General features: G+C 42.7%; 1 protein-coding gene across 1 annotated transcript in view; it reads left to right on the top strand.

Moving 5' to 3' along the window:
• Positions 1-14,161, top strand: part of MBTPS1 (membrane bound transcription factor peptidase, site 1) — a 31,426-nt gene that overhangs the window by 6,029 nt on the left and 11,236 nt on the right. The window contains exons 3-12 of the mRNA XM_078601924.1: positions 2,013-2,270; positions 3,296-3,493; positions 5,669-5,779; positions 8,129-8,238; positions 9,542-9,658; positions 10,205-10,272; positions 10,806-10,908; positions 12,020-12,171; positions 13,085-13,246; positions 13,855-13,999. Of these exons, the coding sequence (XP_078458050.1) occupies positions 2,013-2,270; positions 3,296-3,493; positions 5,669-5,779; positions 8,129-8,238; positions 9,542-9,658; positions 10,205-10,272; positions 10,806-10,908; positions 12,020-12,171; positions 13,085-13,246; positions 13,855-13,999 (1,424 nt within the window). The remainder of the gene's footprint in view (positions 1-2,012; positions 2,271-3,295; positions 3,494-5,668; positions 5,780-8,128; positions 8,239-9,541; positions 9,659-10,204; positions 10,273-10,805; positions 10,909-12,019; positions 12,172-13,084; positions 13,247-13,854; positions 14,000-14,161) is intronic.

Genomic DNA, 14,161 nt, shown 5'->3' with positions numbered 1-14,161 from the left:
GATGGCATTTAATGTGGATCAGTACTCATGATGTGCATTCCCAGTGGCTGCATCGCTCCCAACCCATGAACATCATTCAGATCGATAGAGCTAAATCCTGCTCACAGCCCTGCAGATCCTGTCAGCCTCTTGAAGTGGGATGCTTATGTGTCATTTGCATGCTCAGTGTTAAAACAGATTAAATACTTTGCGCTGCCAATTTCAAATGTTATTTTATGCGTTGTGCAACAGCTTGGTTTAACGAGTGGCTGCTGTTACATAATCTCTTTATACACACTAAAAAACGTTAATTACAGTTGAATATGACAGTATATGGTCTTATTGTACATCCTGTGCGCATACCACTCATTGTCAGTGACAGATTCTTTAAAGGCCAAGGTTAAGGCTGCGACATTTTGAAAGTCTAGAGTGGAGCATGAGGTGCCGATGGGCCCTCTCGACTCGAGGTATCCCTCGCGTGAAACGGGCGGCACAGTGATGCGCCAGATGCACTTCGCATAGATTTTGTTAGAATTAAAGCCGCCCCGCGAATGGCTGCAGTACAGAAGTGTCTCACTGGCAGCAGCTGCTGCTTGTGACCGACAGTTTGAAAGAACACTTCTGTTCCCTTCTGAATGGACACTTGTCATTTTAGTGCTTTATATGGACGTTTGAAACTTAATTTTTTTGCTGTTATTTTCAAACATGAATGCTTTCCGTTTGTTTTGTTGTATGAAATTAAGCTACCAGACAGTCTTCCTGTGTAGCTGATGTATTGCAATCAATATTTGTTTTTCATCAGACGTTTACACACACGCACAACATTATTTCTATGAATGTAATATTAAGCCAAATACTCCACATTCTGGAAATGTATTTTGGAGTTTGATGCTTATTTTATTTGGCATTTCATATGTTTTTGGATAAGTCAATAGCTTTTTATTGGAATTGTATAATACTTTGGAAGGTTTGGCTGTTCATAAAAAGATAAATCCAGCACAGTGACACATTGCTCTTTTTATGACATTTTACACTCCACTGTTTTTTGTCTCTTGCAAAAACAACTTAGCAGGGTGGTGGTAATGTTATAAAATAGATGCTGTCTTGTACCTTTCTTATCAGCAATCATAACTTCAAATTGTGAGCCAGTTTCCAATTGACTTGTTTTGGTCTCGTTCACAGCCTGGCATAAAAGCAGCTCTTGGTTGCAATATGTGGCTGAATAAAGTACTGGGTGTGATCTTGGCTTCCATACTCCACCCATGAGCCAGGCCAGGAAATAAGCCACCTCTTAATTTGTACCACATTGAGATGACCACTTGCTATTTGTGAAGAGTTCAAGTTAGCACAATAAATGCACATTTTTTGCTCACGTTTCACTTGTGGATGGATGTGATGTAGAATATATTTGTTGGCACTTTTGCCCCCTCTTGCCTCAGAGGACATTGCAGGATGATTTCATCATCAGCATATTATTCTGTACTTTTACAAATTAGTGTCACAGTTCATTCTCAGTAACAATGGACAATATACAAAGTAGACATTACTATGCAAGGGTCTGGACCACACACTGTATTTTCTTGAAAATTCTAAATCCACTGAGCTGCGAATTGCCGAGGAAATGGCAGTACACCAAGTTGGTTCGTGAAAGCATCTTTGCAGTCTTTTTATTACTATCTCTTTTATATTCCTGGATATTCTTTTGACGCTTAGGTTTCTTTTCACACACAAAACACTCATTAAAAAGGAATTGGCCACACAACCCAATGTATCGCCCTCCTAAAAAATATATAGAAACCTGGTGAGACTTCCCTGAATGGATAAATAAAGGGCATGTTTATTATTAGAACAATGATAATTGGCACCTCCGATTAGCACGGTTGGCTACGTACAGTGAGAAAGACGTTCATACAATCATCAGTGCAGAGCAGGTATTGAGAGTGCGCGCATGAAAGATGGTCGCAAACGAATCAGAGGACACAGCCCACGTGCTGCCTGTGACCCCTTTTGACCAATCGCTGTGCCCGTTGCAGAATACATCGTGACGTTCAACGGGTACTTCACAGCGCGAGCGCGACACTCCTTCGTGGCGGGCGCCTTACGGGGCGCCGGCGTGTCGTCGTGGCACGTGGTGCCGCGGCACAATGCCGCCAGTGACTTCCCGAGTGACTTCGAGGTGGTGACAATCGGCGAGCGGCGAAGGCACGGCATCGTCGCTCTCGAGCGGCACCCAAGCGTGCGCCGCGTAACGCCACAGCGCCGAGTTGTACGCTCGCTCAAGTTCGTGGACGGTGAGTCTCCTGTCAGGTGCCATGGGCTATATCGTGCTGTGTCATGTGATGCGATTGTATGTGATGTGAAGTTGCCCCTGTGTTGTCTGTTAAACGGAGATGCATCCAATCAGTCACGAGGCAGATGGCTCCAGAGGTCAGTGCCGAGCTGGCACTGTTGAGTATCCTTGAGAACCCGATTAAATCTGTTTCTCAAGTTTAGTGAGTTCGTCTGAGCCTGATGTCGCATGGATCAAAAACATGGATATTGACAAAAAATAAAACAAACTTAAAAGTGCGCAAAGAAGCATAGGGAGGTACATGCTTGTAATAATGAAATCTGGAGTTGATTGTGGTTACATCTGCAAAATACACAAATGTTAGTGTTTTGTCAATTTTAATGCATTTTATTTTTCTTTCAGTTGAATGTGTATTTAATATGAACAAAACTACAATCAAGCGTTATTTCAATTTGCTAAAAATTGTATACATTTGATATACTTTTTTAGGGTAAAAAAATCTGGCTAGCTGTCTGACTGGTGTGCGGTGTCGGGTATGATGTTAGCTGCGTTTAACCAACCGGGTTCGTGCATCGCCCTCACCCATCCCCCCATCCTGGCCATGTATCCCACGCAAATACGCAGGCAGTGCATGTGTACATGGAATATTTTTTAAATGCCCACTGTTGCCTCTTAACATATTTATCTCTTAGCAGCGATTTTATTTTTTACATGTTTGTACAGAGCTCTTTGCCACTTTGTTTTTCATATTTAAAAACTGATGCTTTCCCAGTAAGCCTCTAAAGCATGCATTTATAAGACATTAATCCACTGTTTGCACACAGACCCACCTTGGAGGCATGCTTGCATACACAGTGCTTTTTAAACGGTTCTGTCAAATGGCGGCTCTTTTGTGACCATTCTGTGAGGCACATGTTTCATAGATGATTGACGTAGTATTTGTAGTGTAAAATAACAACTGATATTACGTTATTTTCTTTTGTTTAGACAGACTCGCTTGACTTGATTCCCCCACCCGCTTTACAGAGTCACCGTGCAATGGCTCTGCGGGGTGGCCCCAGAAATGGCAATCTTCGCGCGCCCTTCGCCGCACCAGCCTCTCGCTGGGATCCAACTTCTGGCGTTCGACAGGACGCCACTCGTCTCGGCGCCTTCTGCGCGCCATCCCGCGCCAGGTTGCGCAGACCTTGCAGGCCGACTCGCTCTGGGGCATGGGCTTCACAGGTGTGCGGTCGGCTTGGGCGGAGCGGTGGCGAGATGCTTAACTACCTCGCCACAGGAGGTCGTTGGGTTCGATCCCGACCCTGACGCCTGCTGTATATTTGGAGTTTGCGTGTCTCTCTCCCCGTGGTCGTGTGGATTTTTCTCCAGCTCCTCCGGTTTTCCCCTCCACATTTAGAAACATGCGTTCAGGGTATTTGGCTGCTTTATATTTGCACATAATAAGCCACTTTTTTGAATTAATATTTGTGACAGGGTCGCTTTTGATAAAGAGCTATATAGCTCAGTGGGCCTTACCTGGTAAAATAAGAAGAGCTTTTTTAGTTTAAAAAGACTGAAACCTCAGTTTTGTTGCCAGAAAAAAGGGGAAAAACCCTATTATTTTATTTTGGTACTGGCAAAGGAGGTCTAATGATGAAGACTGTAACCGTATGGGCCTGTGTGAGCTGTAGTTGATTCAGTTAGCCATACCTCTCTTCCACTGCAACTCAACTGTGCCAGAACCATGCTGAGCCAGCCTGCTGATGCTCGGGGAAGCGACAGGTTCTTTCGCCGCAAAAGCCGAGCCGTGCGGCTGAGTTCGCATGCATTGAACGTATCATTAGCCCTACGCCTAGGCCCTGCTTGGCTCCAAATCCGATTCACATCTTGCAGGACGAACTTATTAAGGTTTGGTTAGACTCAGTTTGGCAAATTGTCAGTGACAATACCATGAGGGCCCCAAAAGGGCTTGACTTTGTTTTGCCTTTGGAAAAAGGGGCATCAGTCAAGTCATTGTTAGCCTTGTTCGCCAATTACATTGCCATAGAAACGTTGCCATCGGTCAATGTCAACCGTAATCAGTGTAGCCTCTTTCTGAATGTCAATATAGTTTTTAAATGTCTCGTATCATAATGAGGTCTGAGTCGGACCTCTGACCCAATATCAGTGACTACTACATCCTTGAGATGCTATGATTGCCTGTCAATCTGCTCTGTAAACCCTCGAGAGGCTTTGTAAATGGTAATAATATCAAAAAGCCCTATCTAATATTTCATTGGTTGCTAATTATAAGATTGATTAGTTAATATCATTTGTCTTGAGAGGTTGAAAATAAAATAAAAACTGTATTTTTTATGTAAGTGAACTATTTAAAAATAGGTCAACTGCCTCAAAGCATTGTTCTGCTGTTTTCCACAGGAAAAAAAATGTAGGTTGGAATTTCTTCGACAAGTATTATGTCACATCACTTTGCATAAAATCGTAAATTACGATGTATATAAGGAATGCATAGAAAATATAGATGCATAGATTATTAACATATATTTGTAGGTATTGTTTAATCGGCATTACAATTCAGGTTTATCTTATTAAAGTTAAATAAATTGTCGCCTTTCTCGAGAATTTGTCAAACGACTTGTGAAAACTAGATGTGCGCAATGATCACTTTTTGAACATTTGAGCCTCGGTATTTAAGCAAAACATCTTTTGCTGACCCTGGGGTTTCTAAAAATGCATCTTCAGCACTGTTACTGCGCGTAAGCGTGATTGCAATGACACGGTGTGTTCCATCGGTAGGAGTTCACTCAAGGTGTCATTACGTAAACTATGACAGAGGAATTTAACCTTTTAATGTCAGTTAAACATTTTTGCCAACCAAACTGAGTAGTGATAGGAGTAATTGCAGCTGTCTATCTTCTGATCTTTATTTAAAACATGAAGTTGCAAATGGTGTTTTTTTCATGGTAATTTATATGCTTAGGTTATGAAATATGGTGTGGAAGGAGGTGCTTAAACGATAAATATATGCTGCTGTATTTTCTCAAGTTATCCAAAATGTAGACGGCACACATCGTGTTACTTGCCGGATAATGGTATTTCAAAATAGTAAGCAATTTTATTAAAGGCATTCACCTACATTTTAACTTTTTTTGGGAATGAAACATGAAATAAAATCAGTTCTTACACTCAGTAAATTCCTTAAAATTACATTTTTACAGTTCATATGAAGTTAAAACTCTTAAAAACTGTTTCTATATCAATTGCAGGGGCAAAATAGAAATAGATCTGTAACTGTGCGCCAGATATATTTCACCAGGATGAGCCTGGCTAAATGCATCTGCCAATGTCGAATCTCCACGACTGGGCTGGGCTGTCTCCGAAGTTGTACGGTGGTGGTGGTGGTGTTGTCTGTGACAGGAGCTGGTGTGCGGGTGGCTGTGTTTGACACGGGATTGAGCGAGCGACACCCCCACTTCAAGAATGTGAAGGAGCGCACCAACTGGACTAACGAGAAAACACTCGACGACGGTGCGCGAAAGCACGTCGCCTTCCTCGTTTCTGTCACTACCTCGGTGGTGGCCAGCTTGAAGCAGACTTGCATCTATAACCACTGTTATGTATATATATTTAGGTGGAACCTCTTTTGCCACCGTACATAGCTAACCGTGCTAATCGGAGGTGTGGCGGGAAGACGACAAACTAAATGCAAAAAACTGTTCTAGATTTAAAAGTGTGTTCCAGTGGAGTTCTAATATTATGGCCAGCTGAAGCAAGCTTGCATCTATAACCTTGATGGCTCACTTAATTTGAAAATCATTAAAATAATTTATCTGAATTCTCTAAGCATTGGATAGAGGTACGATGTATTTGGAGGCATCACAAGGAAATTATACTTGAGGATTTCACCCCCTTAAACATTCTTTTGGGACTGCATTTGTGTTGGATTGTAAGTGGATACTAAAATAACATCTTGCTTGAGCTCACTACATTTTCCAAAGCTCCTGATGCCCTTGTGAGGTAGTGTCTAGTTGGCAGCCCTCCCACGCATGCTATTGGAGTTTGATTACCGTTTCCATAAACAGCAAGCGTGTTTCCCCAGGGTAACGCATCCTTCCTGAGATAATTGAAGCCGTGCAAGAGTAGTGTATCCCAACAACACGTCTTCCACATGCTCCTCAGGGGATATGCAAAATTGTGTCTGTTTTCCCCCCGTTGTGTTAAAATCACAGTTGAGCCAGCATGTGGAAAGTGCAAGATGTGTTCTTTATGCTCATTGCACCTGGGTGCCTGTATAGTGAAATGGTATTCTTAACCAAAATAATGGAACATACTTTGTTCTTCTTGGTTCTTTCGGTAAAGTCACGTAGAAGGGAAATAATACAAATTAAATAATTCTCACGACGTTTCGGCCACAACGCAAGCAGCCGTCCTCAGGTGAAGACCAGGACTGTCGGGGAGACAGCGTCTGACAGACCTGTTCTCCACCTGAGGACGGCTGCTTGCGTTGTAGCCGAAACGTCGTGAGAATTATTTTATTATGTTTTATTTTTATTATTTATTATTTCCCTTCTACGTGACTTTACCGAAAGAACCAAGAAGATACTTTGTTTTGTTTGATATATTTTAGTCTTTGCATGCCTATATTTCACCTCTTTTACTTTTTACTTAGGAAGGTGAAACAAAATTACATGAAGAGCCTTAACTGTTGACTACTATAAAAAAAAACTGTAGGCAAAAGCTTTCGACTTAGTTTTCTTTGGTATTCATAATATAATAGGCACACTCCAGTCAGGGTAACATTTGTGGCATAGCAGATATCACTGTTTCTTAACAGATATGCTGTGGTGTTTAGTTTCTACGTTAAGGTGAAGTTTTTACTTAAAGGACAGATAATAATGATTCTTAAATGTTGAGCTTGTAGATAGTTGATTAATGGAGTTAGGCTGCCAAGCTGCATATTCCTTTGAGCACCTGAAGTCAATGATACCATTGATTATAGAATGGCACGACATTTCAGGAGGGGGGGGGGGATGTCTTTGATGTGTTCCCAGGGTCATGCCTCACCCAGGAGGATGCTTACTGTGCACATCTCTTAAATGTAATCGTTGAAGGAGTGGTTGTTTTCCCCTGCAGCCCTGAGGGGGAGAGTGAGTGACTTGAGTGGAGTGTTTCCCAGTTTGAGCCAATAAAATGCCATCACAGAGGAATCATTAACACTGTTGGCACCATTTCTCTCTTGCTGACACGAAACATTGTGCAGTGCTTTTAACTAGAGTAGCCCGTCGAGGTCCAGTCTTTGCAAAATTAACTCAATAATTTTCCAAATCACAGTCTAACTTGGTTGATCTTGATATTGAATTTGCCGCTGAGTTTCTTAAGAAATAGTTAAATGCCTTGGGTCTGAAAGACATTTAAATAAACATTGCAGATGCAGACAGATGGCTTCACCAGTACATTTGTAGGCAACATTTTTAAGTGCTATACTTTGAGCTTTTATTGTATATTTCAAAGTTATTGGCACCGTATTGAGATGGTGTTGGCTTTTGTCTAATGTGGTTCGATATCACTGTATTTTTGGCTCAGGATTTTTTTATGAGAAAAGACTGTCCATACCATTGAGTGTAGACTTTTGCATCTCTGCTAACACCCGCTTAAAAAATTACGTGAATAATCACTAGCACACATGGCACTTGTTTTACTTCTTACATGCTCAGCAGTGCAATTTCCCAATGAAGTAATTGGAACATGCATTCTTCTATGCTGACAGATATGCATGCTGAAAAAATGGGTTCTTTATTAACCTTGTCACTTTTTTCACCCTGATACACAATGGTAGATTTCAGTAAATACTTTGCTGTTGCTGTGCGATTGGTGCAGGACTGGGCCATGGCACTTTCGTGGCAGGGGTGATTGCTAGTATGCGGGAGTGCCAAGGATTCGCTCCTGATGCCGAGCTACACATCTTTCGCGTTTTTACCAACAACCAGGTAATGGATGTTGTTAATGATGGCCTTGTGATTAAAAGGTTACATGTATGTTTGGTTAAAAGTGTCGTGGTTGGGCAGAGGTTCTTGACTCAGAGATATAGAGTAGGTGGCCAGAAAAAGTTTTTTTACAGTGGGAGCTTGCACAGCTGACCTCTTTCATTGTTAAATAAATCACTCCTTTAGAAAGCATTGGCCAAATATCCCAATGTAGTAAAGTCCTAGGTCACCTCCCCCCACCTTCACTAGCCCGCACCGACGAGTGTGGAGAAGTATGGTCAATAACCCCTATGACTGACACGGCATGGGAAGCCTTTATTCAGTAGTTGATTGACGAAGAGGCTTTAATTATGTGAATCATCCTTGTTTTGATATGTATAGCTCGACAAATCGGCAACATAAAATGTTCCAATTTTGTTCTATAAATATGATGGTTCATGGTTTGATTGGTGGTACTCCGAGTATAGGGTCAGCCTAAAATAGTATATTGCTTCATTTCTCACACTAAACACTTCCACAAAAATGAACCGCAGCGTTCGTGAACCAATTCATATTCTACCCATGAAGTGTAATTTTAAAACTGGCATAGTAAGCTCACTCCTGTGTACTGACATAATTATTGTTGCTCTCTTGATAACTTAAATGAACTAAATGTTTGCACTGCAGTTTTTATGCACTATATATTTAGTACATTAGTAATAGTGTTTTAAACATGCACAAATGTAGTGTTATTGTTTTTTTTAATATTCAGTCATCCTCCAAAGATGTTTTTAATTTATGAATCAATTTTGAAACAAACCAAGCGTTATTTATGCTTCTTTGTTTGGTCAATGGCCAGCTTTACACCTTCATGGCAACGTACAGCAAGTTCTGTGTTTTTCAATTAAACATAAAATAGTGCCTTAGTCTTCCACTGCCCTTCCATCATTTGTTTGCTGTGCAGATGCTGTGATCTTCGAATTATTTTGAATGGCGTTATGATGAACAATTCAATTGGATTACTGATTTTTTTACAGAGTTAAGATGTAGCTGATTTTGTGCTGAGTATAAATATTACATTATCTCTCCACCAAATCATATCATGTTCCAATTGTTTTATACTGAGCTATATCTATCACCTGTGCAAATTTATCAGTGGCTTTTATTAAATTTTCCATCCCGAATAATGTGTCACCTTTAGTTTTAAAAATATAGGTGAAGAATGTTTGTTTTATGGTGTGATACACTGAAGCTTTGATAATGTATGTTCTACAGCTTGTTGATTATTTGTATTAGTATTATATTCGACCTGTGTGCATGTGTACAGGTATCCTACACCTCGTGGTTCCTGGACGCTTTCAACTACGCCATCCAGAAGAAGATCAATGTGCTGAACCTCAGTATCGGTGGGCCTGACTTCATGGACCACCCATTTGTAGATAAGGTGAGCAAGTCAGGAATTTGCAAAGCAGAAGATGGAGCATAGTTGCATCAGAGCACATGGGCAACACCTGCTAAGTGTAGTTGCTTTAAATCAGGAGTGGGAAATCTGTGGCCCGTGACTTAATCTCACATGACCTGCAGGCGCATGAGATCTGACACTTAAAAACGGCGCGTTAAACAGTATTCATCCTTCACTGAAAGCATCTTAGCCGCACTAATCGGGTACTGGAGTGAAATATTTTCTACCCAGCAGCACTGTTGATCGTATTAGTGCGCTGTCGCTGCAAGGGCCATTTGCAGTGCCAGAAGTAACCAAGTTGTGTTCGTTAATGTGTGGCCCACGAAAGGCATTTGAAAGTCCTATTTGGCCTTCATTAAGGAAAAGGTTTCCCCACTCCTGATTTAAGCCCTAGAGGCAATGTTGAAATGACAGTCTTTTATCATTTTGAATTATTTGTGGTAGTGCGGCTATTTACATATGGTGTTTTATGTATGTGTGTTCTTATGCTTTAAAAGCTAATCGGTTTCTTTTTTTTAAACCTGGTAGGTTTGGGAACTCACAGCTAACAAGGTCATAATGGTGTCAGCAATAGGGAATGATGGCCCTTTGTACGGGTAAGTGTGTTTTAATAAGTGAACCAGAATTGTAATATGGGGATCTTGTTTTATATTGAACCCTGGGGTGTATACATTTGGACTGCTTGTACATGAAACACAGCCTTCGACTGTGCATATTTTAAATATCCCCCCCCACATGAAGTGGGAATAAATTATGTTGTTGAACATACACATTCATTATATACCTCTTGTATAGAATTATCCTTTGCTTGGTGTGCCAGTAAGTAACGCCAGGTTATAACGTAAAGGTTATCTTTACGTTTCTTTAAACGTTTAACGGAGGCATCATCTGTGGGTCTGATTGTTCATTCTTTTAAATTGTGTACATTCATTACACTCAAGCTCTGTCAGTTTCCCTTTGCACTCATATTTTTTTTTGCATGCCTTGGTTAATTCCTAGAAATGCCATTCATACAATTTAGTCATTCCGTCCCTTTGTGAATATAAACGTGGAAATAAACACAAGTATTATTTGTGTTGTAAAGGATAAGTGTGGACTGACGTTTATGCACATATTTGCGTGTGTGCAGCACCCTCAACAATCCGGCTGACCAGATGGACGTGATCGGGGTGGGAGGCATTGACTTTGAGGACAACATTGCCCGTTTCTCCTCCAGAGGGATGACTACCTGGGTATGTGTGGGGCTGATAACTCGAGTTGAGCTAAAATGCCACAATGGTAGACTCAAAATAATAACTACACTAGATTCCTAGTTACTGACATCAGTGAGATTAGGCTTCTAACTCAAGTTAAGGTAAAATACCACCATGGTAGACTCCTACATACTGACTACACTAGACTCCTAGTTATTGAAATCAGTGAGACTAGGCTTATGATTGTCACTAAATGACCTCGTGTGCATGTACAACAGTTAATCAATCCACTGCTGGATGAACCCCCCCCCCATGCTAATATTAATGGGCAGAAATGAGTGAACCAGAACAGTTTCCAGGAAAGAAAACGTTAACGCTGTCATCAATAACACTGCCTCATCAGGTTATGAGAGCTTGGGAAAAGAGATGATGGGAGGGAATTCCAAAGTTGAGTCGGTGCCAGGGCAGAGGTACAACGAGAATTGTTTTGTTCCGCGGTGTGGTTGTTGATCACAATATGGATGAGGGCGATACAGTAGGATGTTGTGACGTCCTTTCCCATGAGCTGTCTTGGCAACAGAAAACACTCCTTGATACACTTTACCTTTTGCCGTTTGTCAGTATGACTATGGAGCATGCCGATGGCCACCTAAAAAAAATTGCTGTTAGATAAGTGCAAACCGAGTACTCTGCTGCTGATGTCTGCTGTCCTTATAGCTCCTCCATCGTTACTGTTCCCCATAAACTTCACCCATTGATTTCTCCACCCATGCTGAGGGCTTGGAGAACCAGGCTGACTGTTTTGTCTCATTGGTGCTGTGTCCAATCACCACACCGCAGAACAAAGCAACTTCTTTTTCTGTTCCCTTTCCTTGCACTCCTCGACTTTGGAATTCTCTCTCATTGTCACTTTTCCCAAGTTCTTTTCAGCTTGCTCAATGCAATAAATGTATTAGCGCCTGTCTATTATATGTTCAATAGTTCTGTTTGTGTGCTGGCCACGTAACATTCGGGGCTCTTGGACCTGTGTGCAGCAAACCGTGATATGAAAAGATTGTCCACATGACTGCCTGGTGGCTCTTTGAGCACAGCTACGAATTCCTTGAACTCGAGATAGAAGCCAATTGAAAATGTGTATGTGGCTGTGCAGGAGTTGCCTGGTGGCTATGGACGCATGAAGCCAGACATCGTGACATACGGCTCGGGTGTACGCGGTTCCGGCATCAACGGTGGTTGCCGCTCGCTATCGGGCACCAGCGTCGCCTCTCCTGTAGTCACTGGCGCCGTCACACTCCTCGCCAGGTGTGTGGTCTCTCCTCCGTAGGGAGCGGTAGTTATCGCGGTTAGCGTGCTGCACTACGAACACAGCCACCGGGTTCGATTCCTGCTCACGACCAACATCGGTGAGAAATACCTGAACCGTTCCTGGGCCTCCCCAAGGTCGATTCAGCCTCAAATGAGTACCTGCTGCGGTATGTAAATATCGCCACTTGGGGAGACAAAGGCGGCCGGGTGTGGTGCTCGTCACCCACCCCCTCGTGTGCCGTGTCGCCCTTCGGAGGTGCTCACTAACAGCACTTGCCCCAACAGTCTGTTAAGGCTATAGGAGGATCTTTGTTTTTGGTGTCTCCTCCCCATCTGGACAGGTGCTTATGTCTGTCCTTCCATCCACTGCTCTGCTTTGGATTACCTTTGGTTGGCTTCTCAGCCAACCAGAAAAGCTAGTGGTCTTTGCTGTTAATAACCATGTAAATATGCTTTGATTCAAATTGATTCTTACACTCAACGATATGTGCATTTAAATGTGGTATGAAAATTTTGTATTTATGATCTGTGTACATTACATGCAAATGATTTGTTATCATTTCATTTAGGCTTAGGAAGCAGACAAAGCATTACACACCTCACAGAAAGATCACGCACATTGTACACAAGTAGGTAAAAATTTGAAGAATAAATTCTTAAATTGAATGGAGTAGTGGGGTAGTTAATCATCACCTAGCTATCTTATTGTTCAGGTTAGTCAGTTAGTGTGTTCCTCAGCCTTGTGGCCAGGTGGGTTGGTTGTTTGGGTTCTGTAAAGCAGATGGGTTGGGCTTTTTTTTGGGTTTGTTTACCAGATGGGCAGATTTGGATGTATTGAAGGCGGCGCCGTTCATCTTTGCTCATGTGTGCTTGCCTGTGTCTCGCCTTTGTCGGTATTGCCTGAGTGCAGCTCTGTGCAGAACCGCGACATCATAAACCCTGCGAGTATGAAACAAGCCCTGATGGCTTCCGCACGCCGGCTGCCGGGGGTCAACATGTTTGAACAGGGCCATGGCAAGCTCGACCTGCTGAGGGCATACCAGGTTCTCAACAGCTACAAGCCACAGGCCAGGTGTGTGTGTGTGCACGTGCGTGTCAATGTGTATTTTTGCATGGGGAGCGGTGGTCCAATGATTAGTGCACTTGGGGGAAGCGGTAGTGTAGCGGTTAGCGCGCTGCGCTATGAACCCGGCGATACAGGTTCGATTCCCGCTCACGGCCAACACCAGTGACGATTATCTGAACCGGTCCCGGGCCTTCCCTAGGTCGACTCAGCCTCAAATGAGTACCTGGTGCGGTGTGCAAAAACATTGCCACCGGGGAGATAAAGGCGGTCGGGCGTGGTGCTGGCCACCCACCCCCTCGTGTACCGTTCCGGCCTTCATAGGTGCTCGCTAACAGCACTTGCCTCTACAGTCTGTTAAGGCTATATGGGGGATCTTTGTTGTCAATGTGTATTTTTGCATGGGGAGCGGTGGTCCAATGATTAGTGCACTGCATAAGTGTGTGTGCCTGTGTATTATTCTAAGTGCTTAGGCGCACGCATGCACGTAACTTGCGTTACACAGACAAAAAGCGTCCTTGTTAAATGAGCAGCATTTTACAGTGAATGCTACTATGGCACTAATCTTCAATACTCTTGCTGTGTCTGTTAATCATCCTCATTGCTCGACTGCGCAGCCTGAGCCCCAACTACATCGACCTGACTGAGTGTCCGTACATGTGGCCCTACTGCTCTCAGCCCATCTACTACGGTGGTATGCCCACCATCGTCAATGTCACCATTCTCAATGGCATGGCCGTCACTGGCCGCATTGTTGACAAGGTGAGCCTGCCCCTGCATGATACGGCTTATTTATTATTTCATGGAATTTACTTTATTATCCTGTTATAAGTTACCCCATTAGGAAAATAACTGGTTGTTTATTAACAGCTTTAGCGTTTTCTTTTTTCTCCACTTGTACTTGGGGATTCGTTTAAGCTGATC

Source organism: Lampetra planeri, chromosome 17, assembly GCF_965212315.1.
Source record: "Lampetra planeri chromosome 17, kcLamPlan1.2.h2, whole genome shotgun sequence".
NCBI lineage: Eukaryota > Metazoa > Chordata > Hyperoartia > Petromyzontiformes > Petromyzontidae > Lampetra > Lampetra planeri.
Note: the sequence above shows the minus strand (reverse complement) of the source record. Positions and strands in the feature narration are given on the sequence as shown.